Raw genomic sequence first — 26,660 nt, 5'->3', positions numbered from 1 at the left:
AACGATTCTTTGAGTGATTCAGCCTTTCCGATGCTACATTTGATAGAGTGGATCATTTAGGATGAATCGATTCACTTGAGAGAATCTGACCTTCCAACACTAAGAGGACCATTTTGTTGAGCGTGTTTGTTTATTTTTCTGATCAGACAACAGCAATTAAGCGCTTGGTTGCGCTAAATCGCAAAACATTCGATAAAGTTCACTACTGTAAAAGCTATACTATTATGACAGTAACTACTGTTAGGTCGCTACTTTCAGTTAGCTGCTTCCTAAAACTGGAATGTTTTGGGTGGTTACCAGGGCGTTGCTATGCAGTTCCAGTTGATCCATTTTTGTTTTAGGCCTACCTCCCACAGTTCCACACTGGTTTTCTTTCCTAGATCAACACAAAGATTTTCCATTCGTCTTTCCTCTCTTGTTCTCTGTTTCTCCTCTCCACTCATCCCTCGCTCAGCTCATCATTGCTTTACGATGGCTGTGACCTTTTCAGTGGCACTCCACTATCAGACTCTTATCTCACTGCCAGTGTAGCCGAGCGGTCATTTATGAGGTCACTTCACAGAAGTGGACATTAGCGATAATGTACTTCCAGTGACTCAGGTGTCACACTAAAGCGAAGGCCAGTGCGCGCGCGCACACACTTTTGCACGGCATATAATCATCCAGCTCTGTGTACATGACAGAGATGTGGACGTTGTAACAAATTAAAATGTCCGTAGGTGGAAGGAATATTTTGCTTGATGAGAGAAGAGAAAAAAGAGACAATATATTTCTTCAGAGTATTACAAACGCACGTACACACACACACACGACACACACACACACAATTTCTCGATCCCACTTGGTTTGTACGCTTGTTAGTTCCACTTGAAATGGCAAATGACAAACAATCAGAGGCAGTGAAGCAGTGGCTTACCAGCTCACAGAACCAGCCAAAACAAAACAAACAAGGCAATTACTGCAATTCACACTACACCAGTTCTCCATGTTAAACACACACACGCACACACAGATAAACACAAAGGCCTTTGCAATTATAAACATTATTCTCATCTCTCGCAATCTATTTTTGACATGCAAACTAACACTACACATATACATAAGCGCGCACGCGTAGCTCAAGCAGCAGGGATATACATGGTACATTAAAACGACTAAATCCACTGAATAAAATATTTTCTCATCTCCAAGGTTATGAAGAGAAGGTGGAGAAAATCTCTGAACTGATTTTTTATACATCACTGGCTTTGCAGGGCTTTGATAACCTGAGGCCAAAAGAAGAAGTTGGCAGATGTGTTTAGTTTATGGCCCGTTTGAATGTTTCCCTATCAGAGATAGAACAACTTCATGCCTCTGTGCTTCACAAACACACACAAAATATAAAGTCATGCTTCCTAAGTAGTTTTAGCACTATTACTTTAGTTCATGTAATTAATTCCTGTTATTAATTGCTAAACGACTAGGCCTACTCACATAATTTGTCAGCAGGAAGAATTCAGCAATGCTTGATGAAGTTAAACATGTTTGTTTGTTTATTTTGTATCTCTCCTACACACATTGTTTTAATAGACTTTTTATCACTGGCACTAAAATATATGCCTAAAAATCACAAGACAAACAGACAAGTTCAAAGTTTTATTTGTCATATATGAGTCATTCTGTGAACACAATGCAACATTTTATGAAGTGTGCTAAACACAAAAATATGCTATTAATTGCTTTGCTGGCTTAAATATATGAATTCAGAATTAATAATAAACATTTTATTGCCATATTGTAAATATACGTTGCCCAGCCAAAAACAAAAGAACGTTTTTTTTTGTTTTTTTTTGCTTTTTGGTTTTATTAATTACTCACCCTCATGTCTTTCCAAACCCATAAGACCTTTGTTCAACAAAAATTAAGATATTTTTTCTGAAATCTGAGAGGTTTTTTTTTTATCCCCCAAAGAAAGCAACATAATTACCACATTCAGGATCCAGAAAAGCAGTAAAGACATCATTAAAATAGTCAACATGACTACTGTGGTTTAACTTTAATGTTGAATCAGAATACTTCTTGTGTGCAAAAACAAAACAAAAATAACAACTTTATTCAACAATTTCTTCTCTTTCCTGTCATTCTTCTACAATGTTCACATTGTAAACACAGTGCAGAAATTTTATTTTTGGGTGAACTAACCCTTTAAATAGCTAATACTTAAGAGTCTATGACTGGATCATTAATGCAGTGATTATTATGTTTCTAGCATGTTATAATGTTTGGGAACAGTTCTTTTAACCATAAGTGATGGAGTGTGTAGCTTTTCATTTCTTAAACAACCATGTAGGAAGACACATCATGGCCATATTCCAGGATGAAAATGTCAAGATTCATCAAGCTGGTTGGGAGGGAGCATGAAGAATCATTTTCAAAAATGAACTGGCACGTCTGAGTCCAGACCTTAAATTCATTGAAAGTCTTTGGGATGTGCTGGAGTATACTTTATAGAGTGCTCGACTCTTGCATTGTCAATACAAGATCTTGACCAAATATTGATGCATCTCTTGATGGAAATAACATCACATTTATTCATTTGTTTGTATGTGTGTGTGTGTGTGTGTGTGTGCGTGTGTGATGATTTACACTACTGTATAGAATGCCTTTAATGGAGTGTCTATTTACACTAAGTGCATATAGAGTCCCTTGTTGGCAAATGCTATTTACACTAGCTCCGCAAACCAAAGTCTGGTTGGGCCACTCAAGTTTTTAAAAAGTGGCACAAAATTTAACATTTTCAGTGGGGTAGCAGTAGTGAGTAAGGCTCTTGGACCCAGCTTTTAACGCGTTCCACACGGGTTCCAATTCGCCTTTTGCCAAGTTCACATTTATTTTCAATAAAAATTAAAATAATGTTCTAAAAGTGGAAATAAACGAGTGTTTAATAAAATTAAAAGTGTTTATTGGGTAGGGTTAGGTCAATGTGTAGGGATGGTTTTTATTCTACCAATAAGGCAGCATCCATTTAATAATTTTAGCAAATATAATAATTTATACTATGATACTGTATTATTGCATCCTGTTAATGTACAAAAATATTGAGGTGCAAATAGTATCTGCCAAAATAAAGTACCTATAGATAACATATTTACTCTTATTGCAAATAACTAATACTTTTACATGGTGTAAATAGAATCTATTGCTATTTTCACCTAGTGTAAATAGCATATCACTAAGAAAATGTTGCTATTGTCACTCAGTGTAAATAGAATATATTGCTATTTTCACTTAGTGTACATAGCATCTATTTCTATTTGCACTTAGTGTAAATAGTTTCTATCACCAAGAAAATGCTGCTATTGTCACTTAGTGTAAATTGAATATATTGTTAATTTTACTTAAACAGAATATATTGCTATTTTCACTTAGTGTAAATAGCATCTATTGCTAAGAAAATGCTGCTATTGTCACTTAGTGTAAACAGAATATATTGCTATTTGCATTTAGTTTAAATAGCATCTATTGCTATTTGCACTTGGTGCAAATAGCCGCTGCAAATTTTTAATCTATTTAAAGGAAAAAACATAACCAACAAAATGAATACCAGAACATTTTCATGATCAAATACACCATATTAACAATGTCTTTTTTATTCCAGTGCCAAAGACAAATTTGAACGGATAATGAAAACAATAGAATTGAAAAACTATTTTTAAGTGAAACTGAATCTTTTGATGTCCGCAAATTTTAATTCTCCCCCAGTCAAATCACTTATTTACTTACTTAAAATTAACTGTCATTAAAAGTGACATAATGAATAGGAAGTGATATAACTGGAGTCTTTTTAACTTGAGTTTTCATGTTCAAAAGTTGTCAGGTTTTCCACTCATTTAGGATTCATAATTTGTTGTTTTTTAATGCCTGGCAGGTCAAGCATAACATATCCACCCCGTCACATCAAATAGACAGAAAAATATTTTGTTTATTTATTTTTTTGCTATCTATAAACAATTGTTAAATCTTAATGCTAATGAGAAAACCCCATAACCCCTACAATTTTAGCTTGAAATATTTCATCCTGTCACATGTTCAAAATAACCCATATTAATTTGTATTAATTCAGCTTGAGATGACATAATGCAATTTCTTAATGCTTAAAAACATTATTTGTCTTATAGTAAGTTTTAAAAAAAGAAATTTACTTTAAAAATCAGTTTTTCAATATAGAAAAGGCTGCTGTGTCATTGAATGACTCATGCAGTATGCATCTGGTAAAGTACAAGATATTTTTTGTTAGTGATCTAGAGGGCGAATAGGCAAAAACAGTGATTTATGAAGCAGATCAAATATATATGTTTGCAGAGGTGTGTAAATGTTTGTTAGTTATGCATTAAGTTGTTGATATGTGTGGTTGCGGGCCCCTGATGAAGGATCTGGATGTTTAGGGGAATGTAGCTCGCCCTGACCCCTGCTGGCCCTTCATCTGCGCTGGTGTATTATTTGACCACAGCAGTGTGGCTGAAGTCCTTTGTGGTTTTTCTTGCCATATAATCCTGCTGAAACGAGTCTGATCATTTAAAAAACTTAATAGCACACCTCTCCTCAACAAACATTCAGCATTTGAAATTTATTAAATGTTTACAGCATTTCAGCAGCATTTCCACCAAAATAAAGGCTTGAGGATTTGAACATTTGAGAGTGAAGAATTGAAGACATCAATATTAGTATTTTAACCTGTAGTGTAAAATAGAAGTATTATTATAAATATAATATCAAATATTCTTTTTTTTTTATTTATTTTCTAGTACAATTGCAGTAATATATTTGTCTTCATTTTTGTAATCAGAGTTTAAAAATTATAATAATAATATTCAATTTGATTGGGTTCCTAAAACACCGCTGTGGATGTAATGTGGACTGAAACACTATCACAAGCCCAACTACAAATAAGTCAAAATAAAACATGTATAACTATAAAACTAGATTAAATATTTTATCTATTTACTTGCATGTACATCAGAGAACCGTGAACACGTAAATGTGTTGTTAAATCATTTAAATATTAACTTAAAATCTCGGAGGGTACTTCAAGTAGCCTAATATTTTGCATCTAAGGGCTTTGGCTGACACAAAAAGTTTGGAAACCCCTGTATAAGTAAATGTAGAAACTGACATTAACTAAGAATAAAAATGCTTTAGAAGTATTTAACATTGTTAGTTCTTGCTAATTAATGGTATTAAATGGAACCTTATTGTAAAGTGTTACTAAGTCCACTATCAGGGCCTTGTTCTTGCTGACATTCACCTCTACTCTCTGTAGATAGGCTTTGTCTTCATTGTCAGCATCAGACCCATCACAACAGAGTGAGAGAGAGAGTGAGATGGCAGAGAAAAGGAGGAGGGTGGGGTGGAGGAAGAACAAACATGTCCCTTTGAGATAGACTCTAGTACTAATATTGACCAGCACGCTTCAGAAAACACAGACGCACGACTCCGCTACAGTAATGAAAGTCCCACAAAGGACCATCGACACGTTTTATCAGCAACCTGAATTAGCAGCGTCTGTTCACCTTGATTGCTAGTGTTCATATGTTTCACTTACACACACACACACACACACACACACACACACACACACACACCACTGCACATGCAATCATCCAGCAAATAAGAGCATGTGGCACAAAAAAAAAAAAAAAAATCACAAAACACATTTCATGTGCTCAGCAGGTACGAGTCCAACTACTAAAACACACACAAATGCACATGAAAAAAACAAACACACATCACAAAGCTAAAAGTGGTGAGGTCATAAATTAAAAATGTCATTTCAGACTCAATCAGAGGCTTTTTTTTTTTTTTGCAGTGGAAAGGTTCCATGGATGTTAAAAGTTCTTCACTGAACCATCAGTTAAGAAACTTTATTTTTAAGAGTGTAGCACAAACAGTGCTGAATGAGTTACACAGTAACCACAAACTGTTGAAACTCTTAACCTTAGGTATGAGCAATAATAATAATAGTGATGATTACCTTAGCAAACACCTTTAAGAACATATGCAGTAGTTTCTGATGAGAGAATCAGGTTTTAGTGTGGCTGGAGGGAGGAACTCACAGAAACTTCAGTCACGTTTTTACCCGGTTAAAACATCAGGGAGCCTCTAAGCTATGAGCAAGCTGTTCCTCTCCTCTAAAACAGTTACTGTTTACTATTTATTGTGGCGCTGATAGGCTTTTAAGAAATGATAGCTCTTCCTGCACTTAAGATGGAAGTTGCTTTATTACCTCCTGAATGAATGAATGAATGAATAGCTAGTCAAAAGAACAAGTTAACAATCAACATTAATATGTTGAGACATCTAAGTTTACATATATTTTTGTAACATTTTGCAAAATAGAGTGGACTGCATGGACCAATATATCATCAAGGCTAATTTATAAATAATGGACATTTTCTAAATAAATTATTAAATAATGGACATTTTCTAAATAAATTATTAAATAATGGACATTTTCTGCTATCAATTTTTTTTAATGAATTTTTGAGTTAGCATTGTTTAGAGTGCACTTTTTGCAATTTAATCTACGCTGCCATTTAAAAGAAGACACACCTACTTATTAATGTCCAATATTGATGAATATATATATTTTAATAATATAATTTCATTTTTTAGTACAATTACCTATTACCTACAATTATCTATCTATCTATCTATCTATCTATCTATCTATCTATCTATCTATCTATCTATCTATCTATCTATCTATCTATCTATCTATCTATCTATCTATCTATCTATCTATCTATCTAATCAAGCTAATTTCAAACATTTAGGGCATGAAAGTATATACACTGAACAAAATTATAAATGCAACACTTTTGTTTTTGCCCCCATTTTTCATGAGCTGAACTCAAAGATCTAAGACTTTTTCTATGTACATAAAAGGCCTATTTCTCTCATATACTGTTCACAAATCTGTCTAAATCTGTGTTAGTGAGCACTTCTCCTTTGCCGAGATAATCCATCCACTTCACAGGTGTGGCATATCAAGATGCTGATTAGACAGCATGATTATTGCACAGATGTGCCTTAGGCTGGCCACAATAAAAGGCCACTCTAAAATGTGCAGTTTTACTTTATTGGGGGGGTCCGAAAACCAGTCAGTATCTGTGACCACCATTTGCCTCATGCATGCAACACATCTCAGTCTCACTAACACAGATTTAGACAGATTTGTGAACAATATTTGAGAGAAATAGGCCTTTTGTGTACATAGAAAAAGTCTTAGATCTTTGAGTTCAGCTCATGAAAAATGGGGGCAAAAACAAAAGTGTTAAGATGATGGCACAAAAGTGCCATCACAGGAATAAATTACTTTGTGAAATATTTTCAAATAGAAAACAGTTATTTTAAATTGTAATAATATTTCACAATATTACTGTTTTTTACTGTATTTTTAATTAAATAAATGTAGCCTTGGTGAGCAGACGAAACTTCTTTTAAAAACATTAAAAATCTTAGTGGTTCCAAACTTTTGGACTGTACTGTATGTATGTATGTATGTATGTATCTATCTATCTATCTATCTATATTCAGCATACTTTTTAACATTTGCATTTGTAAAGAAATCAATATATTGGCACAATTAGATCTGTGTGTATATATGTGTGTATCATCATATCATACATGTGATATTGGTGTGATCAGTGTGATCAGATGAAGCACTCCTCCTAAATGCCAAAAGAAGATTAAAGTTCATTGCAATGCTCTGAAAGTTAGTGCGAGTGTTTACAGGGTGAGTGACAGGACTGAGGATATGAGTTTTGACATTGGACAGATTGCTTGTCCCTCGGTGAGCCCCGAGGAGGCAGAGGGGCAGGATCAGCCTCTTCATGAGGCGGGGCGGGTGGGGTATGAGAGTATGTGTGTGTGTGTGTGTGTATGTGTGTGCATTTCAGGACAGGCTCACAGATGTGCATGACGACCCCACGGCAACGGAACTGCTGTCGCTATGCAGCACACATTGCATAGCAACCGGATAACATCAGTCAGATAGGCCTGATTTCAATATTTAGATGTAAAAGGTTATAACTTAATTAGCCAAAGGCAAATGCAACGCTGTTTATAAACAAGAAACACAGTAATATCCAAATACAACTTAATTATGCTTGCCATAAAACTCCCAATGTATATAAATTCTTCTTTATCACCTTCAAACCTGACGCTGGATAAAACCATCAATCCACAGGTGACCTAACTAGCTGGTCACATTTTCCACAAGTCCAATTTGTGAAAATGATATGCACAGACTGTAAATCAAATGAAGTGTTTAATATTATTATCACGGTGACTGCAGTATATGTGACAATGTGAGGCGGCATTATGACCTTAGGAGGTGTTGATGTGTTTATTTCCATGCAAATAAACTTTAATTACACTATGGTAAAAAGACGTATCATGCATGTCACCACTAGGAAAATTGAAAGATGCAAAGTATGCAAGGTGCAGAAGGGAGTGAGAAAAGATATGCCAGTTGTCTGTTCTGTCTGTTTTTCTTTTCTGAGAATTAAAAGGCTGTGAGGCAATGGAAGGATTTTCTCCTGCTAAAAAGTCAGAGCTGCAGGCCACACTGAGAACTAAGCCAGGGTCTGCCTTTCATCTGGCACAGCATCACTTTACACTGACAAACTGTGTACCTGCACTCTCATGCATTCGCTAAGGTGGTGTTAATTCAAAAGCCGGTACATAAAATACTGTCTTTGATCATTTTCATGTCGTTTATGCTCCAGACCTACAGTTTATTGTAACTTGGCCAGAGCTGTATGACAAAATAAACTCTCATTCATTTGCCACCATTAAAAAAAAACTCAGATGGAGACATATGCATATTCAAAAACAAGGTGTCACGGTGACACGCATTTTCAAGATGAGTCTAAAGACAGGTTTTTTAGTACATAATAAAAAATGCATGCTTTAACAAGCATGGCCTTTGAAGTGGAGTTACAGAGATACCAAATATCTTGAGATTATTTATTCACACTTGACAGCTTAAAATGAAGTGTGAGAAAATGTGTGTTTGGAATGGAACTCTTGCATACTGTGCAGTGCACACTGTTGACTGTAATATTTTAGAAATATATGCAATGATACATGTTTGAAATGCTATGTTGTTGTCATGTGAACTCATCGCCTTGTATGTTTAATTCAGTAAGTGGCATCCAGTTATAATAAAGAAAAAAGTTATTTATTTTGCAAGTTATGCATAGTTATATTGGATTTTCTTCCAATTTTATTTCAATTTAATAATATAATATAATATAATATAATATAATATAATATAATATAGGGGAAGATGGAAGAATGTGCCCCCTTAAGAACAATGTGAATTTAATTTTAAACTGTAACATTTAGACATTTAGAGATAAGTTTACCATTTGCAGGATGATGATGTATCAATCTATCTGTTATTATATGAAATAAATAGAAATATTTGATAATTTAGTTGTTATAGCACAAAATGTCAAATATTAAAAGAGGGGTAAGGTAATCTTACTTCATTTTACCCTAAAATAATAAGAGAGAGAGAGAGAGAGAGAGAGAGAGAGAGAGAGAGAGAGAGAGAGAGAGAGAATACTCCTTGTAAACAAACACATGGATTGTCCAAGAACAACAAAACAACCACTGCTGTTTTTGTCCGTTTTATGGCGCAGAGGTCATGGCCTGTGACAAACTCAGCCCAGCAGGACACCTAATAACAAAACATTTTTTTTTTCATTGAATAAAAACAGGATGAGCTCCATATGTCCTTCTGTTTCGTACAATGAATAATAAAAATATAAATAAAACGGCGTGTTTGCACATATACGACTCTTTAAAGATGAAATCAAACATGTTTTTAAAAAGTAACATTGTGTCCAGGGGTGCTGGAATGACGTTCATTTAAATAATCACATGCGCGGCTGCCACCTGCTGGTGAAGAGTGGAACGTCTCTGATTATTGTTCCTCAATTAAACCCGTGTTAAAAAATTACATAACGGTTTAATCTTAAAACAAATGCAAACATGAGTAATTATACATTTGTCAAGCTGTAAATAAAACTTATTTTTGTAAGTCTCAGCATCACCTCTGTTTAAGGACTAAAATTTGAGCACGTTGCGCAGAATCCGCCCCCTTTCCTCAAATGTGTCCAATAGTGTCTCTAGAGGAGTCATGAGGTTTATTTTAATGACCTTTGCTTGACTTTTCCAGCAATGTACAGGTGTGCCATCATAGGTGGGCAGCGACATGGAGGGACAGCAGCTACAGCAGGTGAGGACGTTTATTTAGAGTTTATGTTTATGAACAACATACTTTTGCCAAAACTTTTCACAATAGAATTTGGCTCAAGACGATTTTATTCGTGTGCCATCTGCAGAGTTTGACGTTTGAGAGCAAGTCAGCTCATCGATATAACATGTAAAGAATCACCTCTTTAATTTGATTGCTGGCAGGTTTTGAACCCGCAGAGATTGAAGTCACTAAAAGAATGGATGCAGAAAAGCTCCATCACTTTAATACAGGTCAACGGGCAGAGGAAATATGGTGGTCCTCCTCCGGGTAAGTGCTCTTGAATTGAACTGAGATCAGCCCATTACAATTAAAACACAACCTGTGGCATTTCACTTTTATGTCTCTTTGCATGAGATTGAAGCATCATGCGGATGAAGACGAGCTTTAGCACACTGCATCACTTAAAGAAGCTGTTCGTTTTCCTTCATAACATTGAGCAGAATCTGGAAGTTTACCTCTCCTTTCAGAGGTTTTAAGCACAAATCTTCATTATTTGGTTTAAATTAGCTTGTCAAGTAGGAATGATACTTTGTAGCTATCTTATGAAAGTTTGAACCATGCCTCTTTTGTGCTTTGCCTCGACCTCATTGAAACATGGACACCTGGAGATCAATTAGGCTGCAAGTCCTCATTGCTGCTCAATTATTGCTGATTGGAAGGTTTTAGATTAGATTTAGATGGTTAATGAAAATGACTGGTTTGTAGATGTGTCGATTACTTTAGATGTATAGTATATAACATGTATAAATCAAAAACCAACAGTATTTTTTGTCATTAAGAGAGACCTGGGCTAGTTATAATTATTTATTTATTCCCCAGTTTATTTTGAAAGTGTATTTATATGTATATTAATTTATTTAACACACATTGATCTTTTGCAACAACATCGCCAAATAGTGTTGCATGATGTCACACTACATTATTCAATTTGTCATAAAAAATAAATAAATAATACAAATTTAAAATTCCTAGTACATCATATTTTTCAGCTTTGATTTTGGTCTCTGGTCAGTGTTTATTATGTGATGTTTTCATCAGTTTTTCAGTAGTTCTACTTTTAAAGGCTTAGATCATGTGGAATCACCTTTGCCTCGATCTTTATGTACAAGAGCTTAATATACTCTGAAATATATATCAGAATATATCATTTTTAATAAAGATCCCTAATCTTGACAGTTTGAAAATTATATTTCAGCATTTGTGATTATCATCATTTATTATAAGAAGTTTTTAATCACAGTTTGACCACTGGTCAACATGAATTCATGAAGCTTTGAAGTTACAGCTAACCAGGGTATTAAGGATTTTGTTTAAAAAACACTTTGTGGCAAATGAAGAACTACTATCTGTTTCTTCATAGATTTAATTATATAGTTGCACATAGCACTGGTGCTACAGAGGTTGAACGTTTTATAGCACAGGCCACACAATTGTAGCACAAGTAAAAAACATCTGTTACCAACTCTGAAACAAAGTAGTGCATGTCATCACTTAAACAGGCATGTGACTGACAAAGGATGTTAATGTTCCATACAATGCACATAAAATACAGACCATAACAAGAAATGTTTTCAGACAAACATTTTCTTAATTTGCCAAAAATGGCATACTGCAGGAACATAACACCTCTTGCTTAACATTAAGTCAGTTTTGTTTACATAGCCCAACATTACTAACCACAGTCCAAACAACATCCACCTGTTTTGGTTGGGCACTATACATCATTAGAAAAATCTAAAGGTTTATTATAAATGATTAAATGATAAACATCTGTGATGATGATTTCTTTTTTTTTTTTGTCAGGAAATCTTATTCATTCACTGAGAGAAAAAACTCCTGTACATTTCTCTCCACTGGAGAAATATATATATATATATATATATATATATATATATATATATATATATATATATATATATATATATATATATATATATATATAATATTATTATAGGTAAATACAACCTCAGATGAACAACACATGACATGTTACACTGTGTCATGGTATATTTAAAAACTAGACCAAAATGGACAAATTTAGTAATTTTAAGACCTGCCAAGAACCAGATGATTTCCTCCAGATTAACCTGATACGTTACGCACAATCATAATTCAATGGTGTACTTTCTTTTTCACATGACTGTGTGTGTGTCTGTGTGTCTGTGTGTCTGTGTGTGTGTGTGTATATATATATATATATATATATATATATATATATATATATATATATATATATGTGTTTGTGCTATTTACTTAATATAGTATTTATTTTTCATATTTTATTGTATATTTATTTATACTTTATAAATACTGTATTATATATATTGATTAATAATAATGGTTATTATGATTATTATTTATAATCAATTGTCATTATGACAATTTTAACAGGATTGATGCATAACCCTGGGCAACTTAAGTCTCCAGTCTCATTCTATTCTCATAATTAGTTTCAACATTAATCATAAAGTCCTTCTGAAATCTAACCCTATTCACTTTTGTTTTTGCAGCAAAGATAATATCGCTCATTTTGACCTTTTCGTTTATTTGACTTTTCCTCCAGGTTGGCAAGGTCCTCCTCCCGGCCCGGGCTGTGAGGTTTTTATTAGTCAGATCCCACGTGATGTCTACGAGGACCGTCTGATTCCTCTCTTCCAGAGCGTCGGCACTATTTATGAGTTCCGTCTCATGATGAACTTCAGCGGGCAGAACCGAGGCTTTGCCTATGCAAAGTACGCCGACCCCTTCACCGCATCCACTGCCATCATGACCCTCAATCAATACCCTCTGCAGGAGGGGGTTTGTCTGACGGTTCGCAGGAGCACGGAGAAGCGGCAGCTGCGTCTGGGGGATCTTCCGACTAATGTGAATCAGGCGGAGATGCTGGCGGCGGTCCAAATGCTGTCTGATGGTGTGGAGGATGTCCTGCTGAAGTTGGCCGGGCCCAAAGGGAGAGAGGTCGTGGCTCTAGTGAACTACTCCTCCCACTACGCGGCATCCATGGCCAAGAAAGTGCTTGTGCAAGGTATGCTGGGATATGGAAATATAAAGTATACCTATGTTTGTTTGTTTTTTGTTTTTTACATTTTCAACTTTCTCTCTATGGTGTGTAAAGTTGCTGTTTGAGCATGAAAAAGTGAGTTATTTTGTATATCAGTAAGCACTGTTTCTGAACTCCCTGAAACGCCTCGATTGTAGTCTTGAGTTTTCTTCCGGGAACAAACACGTCACAATATTCCTCATTTAAATAATTCCCACCCAAAGCACATGCAAAATAGGGGGCAAGGCCTAGTTGATTTAGTTAGTAGTGTGTTGAAACTCACTGTTATGGTAAGGGGCATGACATTATCCAAACAGCTGACCAATCAGAGCACATTGCACTTTTCAGGAGGGGTTTCATAGAGACACGAACTAAACAGGGGTGAGTTTCCCGAAAGCATCGTTGGTGAACCATGGTCGTAAGTCCCATTGAACTCTATTGGTAACGACGGAACTTGCGACCATAGTTCGCTTTGGGAAACGCACCCCAGAGCGTTACTGACAAACTGAGAAAAGAGGTGCTACGACAATGCAAAATATGTGAAAAATAAGGTGTTTTTGGAAGCATGAAATCTAGTACTCCCCAAAAACATAATCAAGACTTTGAAAAAGGACATAATCGGTCCCCTATTACGTCGGACAATGGACATATTATATCACCAGAGCTGGGCGATATGGCCAAAAAATTATCACAGTAACATTTTTCATATCAGTTGATGTCGATAATTATCATGATAAATGTCAAATCTTTATTTCATTCAAGTGTAAAGGTAGATTTTTGCTCTTGAGTGAAAGTTGTAGAAACCAGACCATTAATTGTGGTTTTAAACTACTCCTTATTGTCAAAACACGACAAGCTTTTGCCAAACAGGCAAACATTTAAAACATTTTTGAATTCTTACACTTTTTCAGTCTTTTTTCCTTAACAAAAAAAAAAAAAAAAAAAAAAAATCAAAATAGAAGAGTATTTCTTAGTTTCTGCGTGTTCTAACGTTAATGATATTGTTGCAAATCATGAAACAGGTTTGTGTTGCCTGACTTAGATGACCCGTTTCTCCAGCACAGTTTGCAGTGCAGTCTACAATATTAATAATATTACATGTTTTGTCTCTTAGAAATGCACATTTGACAGTAGCAGTAGCTTGAGTTGGGATGATTTATGTTCATTAACATTTACATGTTCTTTAAAAACGGTAACATCTATAAAAATTCTAACGACCTAAACAGGGTAACATTTACATATTCTAACTGTTTGAGTTAGGACTCCACTTTTTATTAAAATGAACCATTGGTCATCCGTAGTATCATACATTTTAGATCATGATAACCACAGGCTGTGGAGTCCTAACTCAAACAGTTAGAATATGTAAATGTTAGGTAAAACCACGCATATAACGTTAACACCTCACTACCGTGGTAAAATGTAACTATATGGTTTCTATGGTATTTGTATGAAAAACAGTAGCCTAAATACTCTTAGTATAAATACAAATTCACAAATGCTGTAGCTTATCAATAAAAAATATTGTAATTATATTCCATTATTCCTTTAATACATTTAATGTCTTCATTAATGATATAATATAATTCGACATCCCAAATTTCTGCTACAATACTATGGTGTAGTTAGTGTTACTACAGGAAAAACATGGTAAATGATGGTGATTTGTAGATCGAAAAGCCTTCTGGTTGTATCGTTGCGCACAGTGTTTCTCCTGTTTGTCAGTGCTGTTGCATCTGGTTTTAAACTAGTTTAAATCACAGAGACATTTGTGTTCTTCACCAGGGACGGACTGGGACTAAAAAACGGCCCCTGTTCTTCACTGAATATAAGCACTTCTCACTGGATCTCACAACACTATTTAGTGGTCTCGTGATTTAGACCGTTCAGCAAGTGAACGCGTTTGCTCTGTAAGATCGCGCTGCTGTTTCGGCCGAGCAGATAAATGGTCCGTGTGACCCGGTTCAAATTAGTTGCGCTGTTTCGTTCCGCTTTTGGCACATAAACATTGTATCAAACTTTTATCATTTTTTTTGAGGAAAATTATATCATGATGATAATTATCATTATCGTTTTAGCGCCCAGCCCTACCATTAAATGATAAAGGTTTATCTTCAACTTGTTAGCATTCCACTGTACCACCCATGGTACGAAAACCATTCAAAAGAGACCTAAGGAATGCTAAGGAGTTGTGTATTTCTTGTGTCCTTCCAGGTTTTAAGAAGCAGTATGGCATTTCCATTACTGTCAGATGGACATCCTTCTCCAAGTCCAAGTGTGTCGAGAAGACCGGACAAGATGACTGCTTTACCCCACCTGGTCTGAAACCCCTCACTAAACCCTCCCTCAACCCTCCACCCCTGCGCCCTCAGCTCTCTCATCATGATATCCCAGCATCCCCCCCTCTCCTGCCATTTTTCCGGGCTGTGGGGGGTCCGCCCGCCCCGCCGAGAGATGAAATGATGGCTCAAGCCCTCATGAACCGTGACACCGTGTCTCAGCTACAGATGATGTGCGAGGCGAACAGACTCGGTGCGCCGCAGTACGAATTTCATTACAATTACACTGGGCCTGATGGCTTCTTCTACTTCAGTTACAGAGTCCTGATCCCAGGCCTCCCTCTGCCTCTGTACGGGGCTGTCCAGATCCTTCCAGGCACCAGTGCTGGAGCCATGAAGGGGGAAGTTTATCGGGCCGCCGCTGAGCAGGTGATCCAAACCATGTGCAAGGTCTCAAATTTGCGAGCTTTCTAAAATTTGAGCTGCTTTTCCTAATGTAATGTGACGTTATCAGTTTTACGTTCAGTATTATGGTTTGAAGGCATGTACTGTTCTAGTTTCAGATCAATGGGTGGAAATTTATGATACGGAAATATTTCATTTACTGTTTAAAAAGAAAGTGGAACTAGGCAGTCAATTTATTTTAATTTTACAAGCTCTTGAATTCTGTGGTATGAAAGAAGTTTGAAGTATTATGTTCTTGTTGATATAATGTTTTATGATATTTTAACTATGTAATATTAATCATTTATGTTTAGGCAGCCTCATCACATTTGGTTGACTGCATGTTTTCACAACTTATTATTTTGAATGTTTTCACCGTTTTTTACTTCACAATTTGTTTTGCGTGTTTGTCACGATTGTTGACTGCATGGTGTGCTCTTGTGTTTCCTTGTTTGATGGGTTGTATTGACTATAAATGACTTTTGTACAGTAAATAAGTTGTTCAAGAAATAATACTTGTGCAGGCTATTGCTCACGTCCCTGATTATGACATGCATATATTGCCATTTCTCATACTTGTGGTAAGTGAAAACCCCTAACGTAAGAATTAAACCTTAAAACATAAAACAACTGAAATGAATAGCACCCCATGTGATTTGAGGTACCATTCTAAGGGTTGCACGATTTGGGGAATAAATCACATTTTTTTAATAGAACCCCAGGTTTGCTGTGCTTGCATGAAGGGCTACATAATTTGGCCAAAAATCTTATGATTATATATCAATATGACTATAAAATAACATACGTACAGCTGTAAAATACTCATATTTATGGCTCTCTTAATTAAGAGGATCAAAAAGTCAGAAAATGTTAAAGGTGTAGAATTTTGCATGTGGCATTAAAACGGATCATAAAGACGAGACAAAATATCTTAGTTACACATTTATTGACAGATCGGACATAATCCAAGCACATTTTAAAAGAGCAGGCAATGAGTTGAATATTTTCTCGTTAATGTACATGTTCAACTGACACAACTGTAACTGGCATGTGGTAAATAGGAGCGCCGCTGTCCTCCGTCTATATGGTGGCTGTTTAAGATTTTTTTTTTTTTTAAGATTACAAGGTCCGTTTCTTGATTTCATCCACCAGATCCGCTCTGGGCACATCCACCTGCAGGAAACCAGACAAAATATTAGTTATTTTTAACATTTTTCTTGACTCGTTACTCAAAGGTTATTAAGGTATACGAATGTAAAATTTATTTTCAAAAATGAAAACTGGATTAAACATGCATAATATTTAGTGTGGAATAATGCATACAATTATTTTATCAGTTAAATGTTGAATGGCATTTCAAATTGTTTTATACAAATTACATGTACATTAGAGGTTAAAACAAATCCCCGACAGTCTAGAGATGTCAAAGCTCACCTCTTCTCGGCTGGCCACGTTGCGCAATTTCACGACTCCATCTTTGAGTTCTTGCTCTCCTAAAATAGCCACAAGTGGAATCCCGGTTTCCTCACAGTGCTGCAGTTGGCTCAACAGCTTTGGGTTTTTCTTATATAAAACTTCAGCCTGCAGCACATAATACAGTGTCAGAGAAAATTCATTTATTTTTTCTTGATATGACATCCAAGCATATACAAACCTTGATTCCAGCGTTCCAAAGCTCTGTGGTCAGTCTGAGTCGCTCTTCTAGAAGGTTCTTCTGCGCTGAAGCCACCAGCACTTGAGTTTCAGTGGTGCGCACCTTCTTTGAAGATGTCTGGAGGAGATGGGAATATTACATATTTGTATTCAAATACCTTTTCATATTAAAACACAGTGGCAATATTATAAAAATATACTCAAATGATTAATTAAATATACAGAAAAAAATACACATTTAAATACTTAATTAAAATCAATAAATCAATAAATATAGTTACTATATTTGTTAAACTTGTTAATAAAAATACATCCATTCATAGTTTGCTCATGTTAGTTTACAGAATATTAATGTAAACAAATACAACTCTTAATTTTAATAATGTATTAGTAAATGTTGAAATTAACATTTAAAGGTTAATAAATGCTATAGAAGTGCAGTTCAGAAGAATTAGTTCATGTTAACTAATGAACCTTGTGTTACTGGTAAATGTGTTGCAAAATGACATTGTTACATTTAATTCTTAAATTAAATGTATTCTTAAAACACTACTGTAGAACGCATGCTTCCAAAAAAGACTTTAGTTAGAAAAAATATGGGAGTTTTTTTTTGTTTTTGTTTTTTTGATTTTATATGCCCTCAAACATGTCCCTCTTTCTCTAACCTCGGCCTTCTGCTCCATGATGGAAAAGATCCTCTCAATCCCAATGCTGACGCCTACGCAGGGCACTTTCCTGCCCTTGGGGTCAAACATGCCCACCAGACCGTCGTATCGCCCTCCGCCGGCCACGCTGCCAACGCTTATACCTGCCTCATCCGCTCCGTTCTGCTCTGCGGGCATAGACACTGGTGCTGGGACTGTCTGGGATAGCACCGCTTCATAAATCACACCTGTGTAATAGTCCAGTCCTCGCGCCAGACTCAGATCAAACACCACCTAGAAGAGATAGAGAGAGATTTAAAAATTAATGGGGGCAAACAAAAAGAACAAGACCACAGATGCAGACAATAATGCAGAAATAATGAACATGAAATTATAACTGAATTTACTGAACCGAAAAACCCTTGTAATAAACTTTATAGGGTGTGTATTTCTTATCTAATGGGTCATAAAATGTAAGAAAAATGCATGTGAAGCATAAAAAAAGAATAATAATCAGGTGTGATGTGATACAGCATCTCTTTCAAGTTAATCCAAGTTTTTTTGTTCTAACTCGTAATTATGTCAGTTTGGTTAAAATTTGTCACTAGACTCTTGAGTGGCTTGGATTTTTTTTGTTTTTTTTTGTTTTTGCCAATATTGGAAGATCATCTTAATTTATAGAATTTCTTGGCGAACATTAATGCAATTTAATGCATAATGCAAACATCAATAAGAAAATATAAATTTTAATTTTATTGACCGGATTTTTATTCAATAAGAAAAGATACAAAGTAGAAGCATTTTCAGTACTGGTCTTAATACCCTTGTGGTACAATCACTAATCTATAGAAATGACTGGATTTCTCATGACATCATTAAAAGTGAATCCACTGCTTGTGTATTCCTGACATCATTTTCCCTCACATTCTATTGAATAGGAAATCATCTGATTTTTAATGAGGAAACGTGTTTTTATATCTGAAGTCTCCCTGTACGTTCTAACAACAAAAAAAATGTCCTTAACATTAAATGGTTATTTGCTTATTAAAAGTTGCTTTCATCTTCATTACAGTAGCGAATATCAGATCAGCTAGCAGACAAGACACCTCAACATTTGTATTACAAATGCCACAATGATTCTTCTGAAATCCGAATACAAATTTATGCTTTGTAAGGCATGCGCATACAAATTAATTTGTCATGTACAGTTATTCACTGTGGTTATGTAATTATGTTGTGCTATATGATATTTTTATTCATACAGTAACTGTAAATGATTCAACAGTGTTTTCGTTGAACATGTATTTCAAAGCAGCAAAGACAATGACTTAAACACTGGTTAAATGAATAATTAGCTCAACAACATAACAAATAACACATAACTCATATCAAACTGTCATGCTAGTAAATAGTCAAAGAATTTGAAATAATATACATGCTTCATAATTTATTCAGAGGAATGACGCTGACTGCGTATAAATTTAAAGACAAGCAATTATAAATGTCACTCTGAGCAAGATGTTACATGGTAAACCTTGGATTTTGATACAATATAGTGCAATATAATAAGTGGCAGATATACAGTACTGTGCAAAAGTCTTAGGCACGTCAGTATTTTCACCCCCCAAAAAAGGTTTTAAGCCAGTTATTTATATCTTTTGCTGTAGTGTGTCAATAGGAAATATCCGTTTATATTTCCAAACATTCATTTTGCCATTAATTGTAATAATCCAGTGAGATTTTTGAATACACAAGCAGTCTGACAACAGCGGTGCTCCAGACAGTGATCTGATCTCACCATCATCGAATCCGTCTGTGATTACATGAAGAAAAAGATGAAACTGAGACAAACTAAATCCAGGAGAACTGTGGCCGTGTCTCTAAGATGCTTGAAGAAACCTGCCTGCAAAGATACAGTACTGGGAAGAGTTTTAGGCACTTGAGAAAAAGATTTACACAAATGCTGTAAAGTGAGGATGTTTTTAAAAAATACTGTTATAAATCAATTAAATTATATTAACTAAATCAAAACAATATTTTGTGTGACCACCCTTTGCATTTAAAACAGCTCTTGTCCAGGTACACTTGGGCATAATTTCAGGTAGCTTTGGAGGCAGTTTTCTTAAAATCTCTTGGAGACACGGCCACAGTTCTTCTGGATTTGGTTTGTCTCAGTTTCATATGTTTCTTCATGTAATCACAGACGGCTTTGATGATGGTGAGCTCTGATCTCCATGTGGAGCACCGGCTGTTATCAGTCTTATTGCATATTCAAAAATCTCAATGGATTATTACAATTAATGGCAAAATGAATGTTTGGAAATGTGAACGGATATTTCCTATTGACACACTACAGCAAAAGATATAAATAACTGGCTTAAAACCTTTTTTGGGGGTTCATGTTTAATTTTTCCTGCATACAGTAATTGCACAGATAAAGAAATCATTTTGTGCTAGATCAGTTACCTGTGTCGGCAGTTTGCCTAAGACACAATCGCTGCGTCCAAAATCGAACACATGCTGGCAGTTTAGAACGCAATGAGTAATCCAGTCATTTATATAGATCAGTGGGTACAGCAAACCTTTTCTTCAGTATTGAGGACAATAGGAAATAACTTTTCTTTTGAAGCATTCTTGACCTCTGACCTCACCTTGTCTGTGACCTGGAAGAGCTCCAGGTAGCTGAAGAGCTGCTTCATATCTGTGAGCCCAGCACAGGCCTGTTTGCTCTGGGACAGTTTGGGGTCCTGAAGCAGCCGCTCAGCCAGATCTTTCCCACCTAGAGGTCAAAGACGTCAGAGGAAATAGGAAAACACCCCAGGTAACATCTGGTCAGGTAAAAATTGACTATAGGTGATTGTGAAAAGTGGGTGTGATGAATGTTACTTACCCTGCATGCTGACATACTCCCAGATCCGATCAGCAACTTCCTCTGAAAGACCTTTCTCATTTACCATCTCCTTTTTTACATCCTCCCAGGCCATCTACAAACACAACAATGGGCAACCTTAAATTAGGGTTGTATTGATGAGAGTTAATTTTAACAGTAAATTTTTGGCCATATTTTAATTATCTGAATTGTTTTAGTCTAGTTTAAATCGACTATATAACTCAAACTCATTACATACTCCTGGAGAAAACATCCTCTTATAATTAACCTCTTAATATGAATGATAAGGTTTGGACATAAAATGCAGACAGATTTAGCTGCTCTGCCTCTGACATATAAAATATCTTTATCTTAAAATTAAATAAAATCTCAAAGAAAATGGTTTTATTTTTAATTAATGATATATGCATTCTTTATAACAAATTGCATGCAGCATTCATTCTTTCAAGCAGACATTTATTTGTATAAATTAAATAGAGATTAATTCTCAAAGCTATTAAAATTATTCAGTCAAGAGCAGTGAGTGATTTTCTCTTTTTCTTTAGTTGTTTAATTAACAATGACGGACAGCAGCAGAATCCAAAACACTGATACACATCCGATATTCTCCCAACTGATTACAATCACTTAAGACATAACCAACTGTGTTTACGTGAATACTTGCCAAAATGGACATTGACATTTTTGTGTGTGTTTGTCTGAAAGATGTGAAAGAGAGTTCAATCCAGTACTTGTGCGCTGACGTCTGAGAGGCGGCATTCTTTGTGCGCACAGAAAACTGGAATGAACTGAGCTCTTTCGCATCATCACACAGCGTAGATGAAAATGTAAATAGATTTTTGTCATAGTTTTTGTCATTCAAAACTGGTTATTAGTTAATATCTTGTTTTCGTCAGTGAAAAAGTGTTCATCAATGTAATTAACAATGAAATTATGTGTGAATAAAAATTCACTAAACATTATTTGTAGCATGCCTCCAATCCAATAACTGCAATAAGATTTGTGCTTGGCAACATTTGTTTTCCTTAAGAAAAAATTTACATCTACTGTACATAGATAGATAGATAGATAGATAGATAGATAGATAGATCTGTCAAAATTCTCTTGCAGTTTGATCTCTCACCTTATCCAATTTGTCCACTGTGGAGCAGATTGTACGGAACTTCTCATCAGGAACACCGCACACGGCAAACATTCCGTCTAGAATGCGTCGGTCATTCACCTGAAACACCACAACAGTGACTATTCATCTCAAACTGATAAATATACAACAAGAGGTCCTGCAAAGACTCTAATGACCACAACAACTTTCTCATGCTGACCAGCCACCAACCTTGATACGAAAATCTCCAAGATCTAATTCGCTCAGGATCTCGTATACAATTTTCAGACACTCAGCATCAGGGATCATGGCATCGTACTGACCTGCAATATCGAAATCCTGCAGCCACAGAGAACAAGAATTATTTAGAATTTTAAAAATGAATAATAATAACACTACAACTAATAATAATGACAATAATAATTATAATGATGATACTAGTAATTAATTTTATTAAGGGGTGTTTTGCCTTCAGATTCAACAAAATTTTTACCCATATATCTAACATACAGCCTTATGAAAAATTAAAAACAGAAATTAAAAATGTTGAAGTCCTCTTATTATGCATTTTCGGATATTGCCTTTCATGTAGTGTACAATTTGTTTGTTTGTGAATGTAAAAGTTTCAAAGATCAAAGTGCATAACAAATGAAGTTATTGTCTCCCAAAATCCCCTCTTTAAACAAACAGAAAGCACAGGTGTCCAGAAAGGTCCCAGAATCCAGAGCAAGGTACTCACACACTGGTAGAACTCCCTGTATCGGCCCCGGGTCATGGCTGGGTTGTCTCTACGGTACACTTTAGCGATGTGGTAGCGCTTGATGTTGGTGATTTTGTTCATTGCGAGATAGCGAGCAAACGGGACCTGAAGAGGACAAAGTCAAGGAGCCAACTATAGGCAGCACTGTTGAATCTTCAAAAAAATGGAATTAAGATGACTGTATACATGTATTTGCACTATATGCTACAGCTATTAATGCTTTTACAGCAATATAATAAATACACCAATCACCAATACATGTACAATTATTAATTGAAATGAAAAAAAAAAATTCAGATTTTTTTAGTGCAACCTAGACTATGCTACAACTTAATTGGGTGCTGATTTTTTTTTTTTTTTTGGTTTGCTCAATAGTTCACCCAAAAATGAACATTTTGTAATCATTTACTCACCCTAATGTTGCTCCAGACCTGTACAAGTTTCTTCTTTTGTTGAACACAAAAGAAGATATTTTGAAGAATCTTAGTAACCAGACAGCTGACGGTAGCCACCGACTTTCATAGTAGGGAAAAAAAAAAAATACTATGGCTACTGTCTGGTTACCAACATTCTTCAAAATATCTTCTTTTGTGTTCAACAGAAGAAAGAAACTCATACAGGTCTGGAACAACACGAGGGTGAGTAAATTATTTAAAAAAAAAGATCAGTTTTTGGTGAACCGTCTCTTTAATCAATTTATCTGTAACACTTTACAATAAGGTTTCATTTGTTAACTACATTAGTTAAAGAAACAATTAACAAAACTTCTGCAGCATTTATTAAACAATGTTAATCTCAGCATTTACTAATACATTTTTAGAACCTAAATTTGTATTTGTTAACATTAATGCACTGTGAAGTAACATGAACATTTGTATTAACTAACAGTAAGAAAGGTTAATAAATGCAGTAAAAACAATGTTCATTGTTTGTGTTAGCTAATGCATTAACTAATGTTAACAAATGAAACCTTATTGTATTAATTTCTCACACTGACATTTAAAAAAAAAGAAAAAAAAAAGGTTATTTAGGTTTAAAATAAAACAATCTGCAAAAAAAAAACATCTACAAAATAAAAATTCAATATAAGATCAATAAAAACATGTCTTATGGATACAGTGAGGTCATATCTCAGGGACAGAAGTTCTCCTCCCTGGTCCTTCAGATCGTAAATAAGTTTAGAGTCTTCTCCATACTTCCCTGTCAATGTTTCCTAAAGAAACGCAAATAAACGGTTATTACAATCAATTAATGCGATAATGTGATGCACAAACTATTGTGTAACTGTTCAAGAGACCTTCAGCTCAAAGACGGGGGTATCGATGGTTTCAGCACCATGGCGTTTAAAGCAGCTGATGATGATGTTGAAAACCTTTTCTCTTATAGCCATCTGCTTGGGGTTATAGTCCCTGGTCCCCTACAGAGAGGAAAGAAGAGATATTGCTCGGTACAAAACAGCTCACTTTAAACAAACCCGCATGTCTACAATGTCACAAAGTGTTATACCTTGGCTGTTTTGAGAACAAACACATGTTTTCCCTCATCTCCTCCCAGCTGAGCTTTCAGCTGCAACAGTTTGGCCACCTCTTCATCAATCTGAGAACAAACGGAACAGTTTTTTTTTTACCTTCAGCATAATGAACACACAAATATCATGGCTGAATCATGAAACTTGTCAAGAAAATATCCAGATCATATTTCACCCCAAAATCAAAAGAAGCCAATTTGAAGGATTTATTTTTGCATTGTGATATTATTTTCACAAACAAATTAAGCACAAAATTCTCATTTTCTCTATACATCACATTAGTATTTGCTGCATGTATTTAATTGAGGGGAAAAGAAAAATTATAAAATCAGTTTTTTTTTTTCAACCTTACATGTATAGCGTTCAAATGTTTGGGGGCTGTAAGATATATATATATATTTTTTCATGTTTTTCAAGTCTCTTATGCTCACCAAGGCTACATTTGTTAGATCAAAATAGTACATTTCTTCTTTAAAAAAAACAAACAAACAAAAAAAAACTTTAAATGATAGTCTATGTATACACATAATGAATATATATTAAGAATGTTGATATATTTATGATATAAAATATATATTTTTTGTTTTTTCTCAGCATTCAATAAGTTCTATAAGTTTTTGGACTGGAAACAGGATGCGAACAAATGACAGATGGCAATTAAAGCTAAAAGACAAGATCAAGAGTGACTGAAATAAAAATTTACCTGTGATAAAGTCATTCCAGAAGAGAAACGCAGAGATGGCAGGTGTGCAGCAGACCGACGGCCCATGAGTCCAGCACACAGGCGCATGGAGACCAGCCCCAGGGCATTCATTATGCAGTCCAAACATACACACACCAAAGTCACAATACCATACAGTCCAAAAGCATCCACAGGTGAACCGTCCGATCCCACAAACAGCAGGGATATTCCAGGTGTGCGGTGATAATGGTGGTGATATCCGTGGCAACAAGTAGGAAGAACAGGAGAAAAGTGGTGAGCAACCCTGTCACTAGGGGCCCGTAAGAGAGGCAACACAGCAACGAGGAAGCAAAACATGAGAGGAAGCCGTCAAAATCCACCAGCATCCCCAAACTGAGTTAGAATCATGTCATATCTCTTACTTGAGCACATAAACCACATTAGGCCTTTTCTATCACCCCTTGAAATGTAAATCCCTCACATATGACTCAACTTACCCTTTAACATACACACTTTACTACAAACATGGTTCATGGGTTTTTTTTTTGTCATATTTTATGGTACTACAGACATCCTGAAATATAATTATGAGTCCCCCTTTATGTCACTGGACGCCCAATACCTTGACATTTTCATTCTAAAACAAGCAATCACTAGAAATGAATGCATTTAAAAAATATCCATTCATCAATACAGATTTATTTATCCATCTATATACAGTACTGATGTCCACCACGGCTGACAGATTGCATCAGCTAGCTAACAGTTAGCATCATGCCGAAAGTCTAATGTAGAATAACATTCATTAAATCTTGAATAATGATATTGGAAGCAATCCAGTCTCCTAAAACAGCTCATAACCTGCCATGCAGATCAGACCTAAACATTTATGATCTCCTGTTTTCTCATATGAAAGATACAGCAAGCAGTTATTGGTCATTCCATGTGTTCCTTCATTAAGCTTAAAAGAACGATTCAGAGCTTATACTAACCTGTTCTTTGCTCGCTTTCTCTGATTTCAGTTTCCTGACGACCTCTCCTTGTGTTTTAATCGCCTCCTGTAGCTGTGCTTTATCGGCCATGGTGCTTCACAGAGCCGACGATGAACCAGCGACTGAACTGAACTGCAGCTACTACTGTGGGCGCACACTTTAAACGTCACTGTATTTCCTCAGATGAACACTAGATGGCGCTGTATATCATCAGCGGAAAACGTGGGGAACGATGAAACCCTAGACTAGACTAGAGGACATTTTTTCGTGTTACGCCCCAAAAGCAAAAGAAAACTATTTCATTTTTTTCTTTCACCATATGCTGGCTATTTCAGTA

At 35.4% G+C, this 26,660-nt stretch overlaps 2 protein-coding genes across 4 annotated transcripts; one reads left to right on the top strand and one right to left on the bottom strand.

The window, feature by feature from the left end:
• Positions 1–10,132: 10,132 nt before the first annotated feature.
• On the top strand, positions 10,133–16,585 carry dnd1 (DND microRNA-mediated repression inhibitor 1). Of its 2 annotated transcripts, XM_048176494.1 has the most exons (5): positions 10,133–10,288; positions 10,471–10,576; positions 12,873–13,334; positions 15,564–15,861; positions 15,943–16,585. In XM_048176494.1, exons 1-5 carry the CDS (start codon positions 10,265–10,267, stop codon positions 16,100–16,102), a joined length of 1,050 nt encoding a protein of 349 aa, XP_048032451.1. In that variant the 5' UTR covers positions 10,133–10,264; the 3' UTR covers positions 16,103–16,585. The 2 variants fall into 2 exon arrangements, with proteins under 2 accessions (XP_048032451.1, XP_048032450.1); XM_048176493.1 differs by having other exon boundaries at positions 15,564–16,585.
• A 416-nt stretch (positions 16,586–17,001) lies between these two features.
• On the bottom strand, positions 17,002–26,488 carry hars (histidyl-tRNA synthetase). 2 transcript variants are annotated; one of them, XM_048176491.1, is made up of 14 exons: positions 26,324–26,478; positions 25,353–25,641; positions 24,628–24,717; positions 24,419–24,538; positions 24,239–24,334; positions 23,101–23,226; positions 22,593–22,700; positions 22,383–22,481; positions 21,260–21,353; positions 21,021–21,148; positions 18,391–18,663; positions 17,727–17,843; positions 17,507–17,653; positions 17,002–17,245 (listed from the first exon to the last, which is right to left on the bottom strand). In XM_048176491.1, exons 2-14 carry the CDS (start codon positions 25,461–25,463, stop codon positions 17,192–17,194), a joined length of 1,563 nt encoding a protein of 520 aa, XP_048032448.1. In that variant the 5' UTR covers positions 25,464–25,641; positions 26,324–26,478; the 3' UTR covers positions 17,002–17,191. The 2 variants fall into 2 exon arrangements, with proteins under 2 accessions (XP_048032448.1, XP_048032449.1); XM_048176492.1 differs by lacking the exon at positions 25,353–25,641 and having other exon boundaries at positions 26,324–26,488.
• Positions 26,489–26,660: the final 172 nt, after the last annotated feature.

Source organism: Megalobrama amblycephala, linkage group LG23 (genome assembly GCF_018812025.1).
Source record: "Megalobrama amblycephala isolate DHTTF-2021 linkage group LG23, ASM1881202v1, whole genome shotgun sequence".
NCBI lineage: Eukaryota > Metazoa > Chordata > Actinopteri > Cypriniformes > Xenocyprididae > Megalobrama > Megalobrama amblycephala.
Note: the sequence above shows the minus strand (reverse complement) of the source record. Positions and strands in the feature narration are given on the sequence as shown.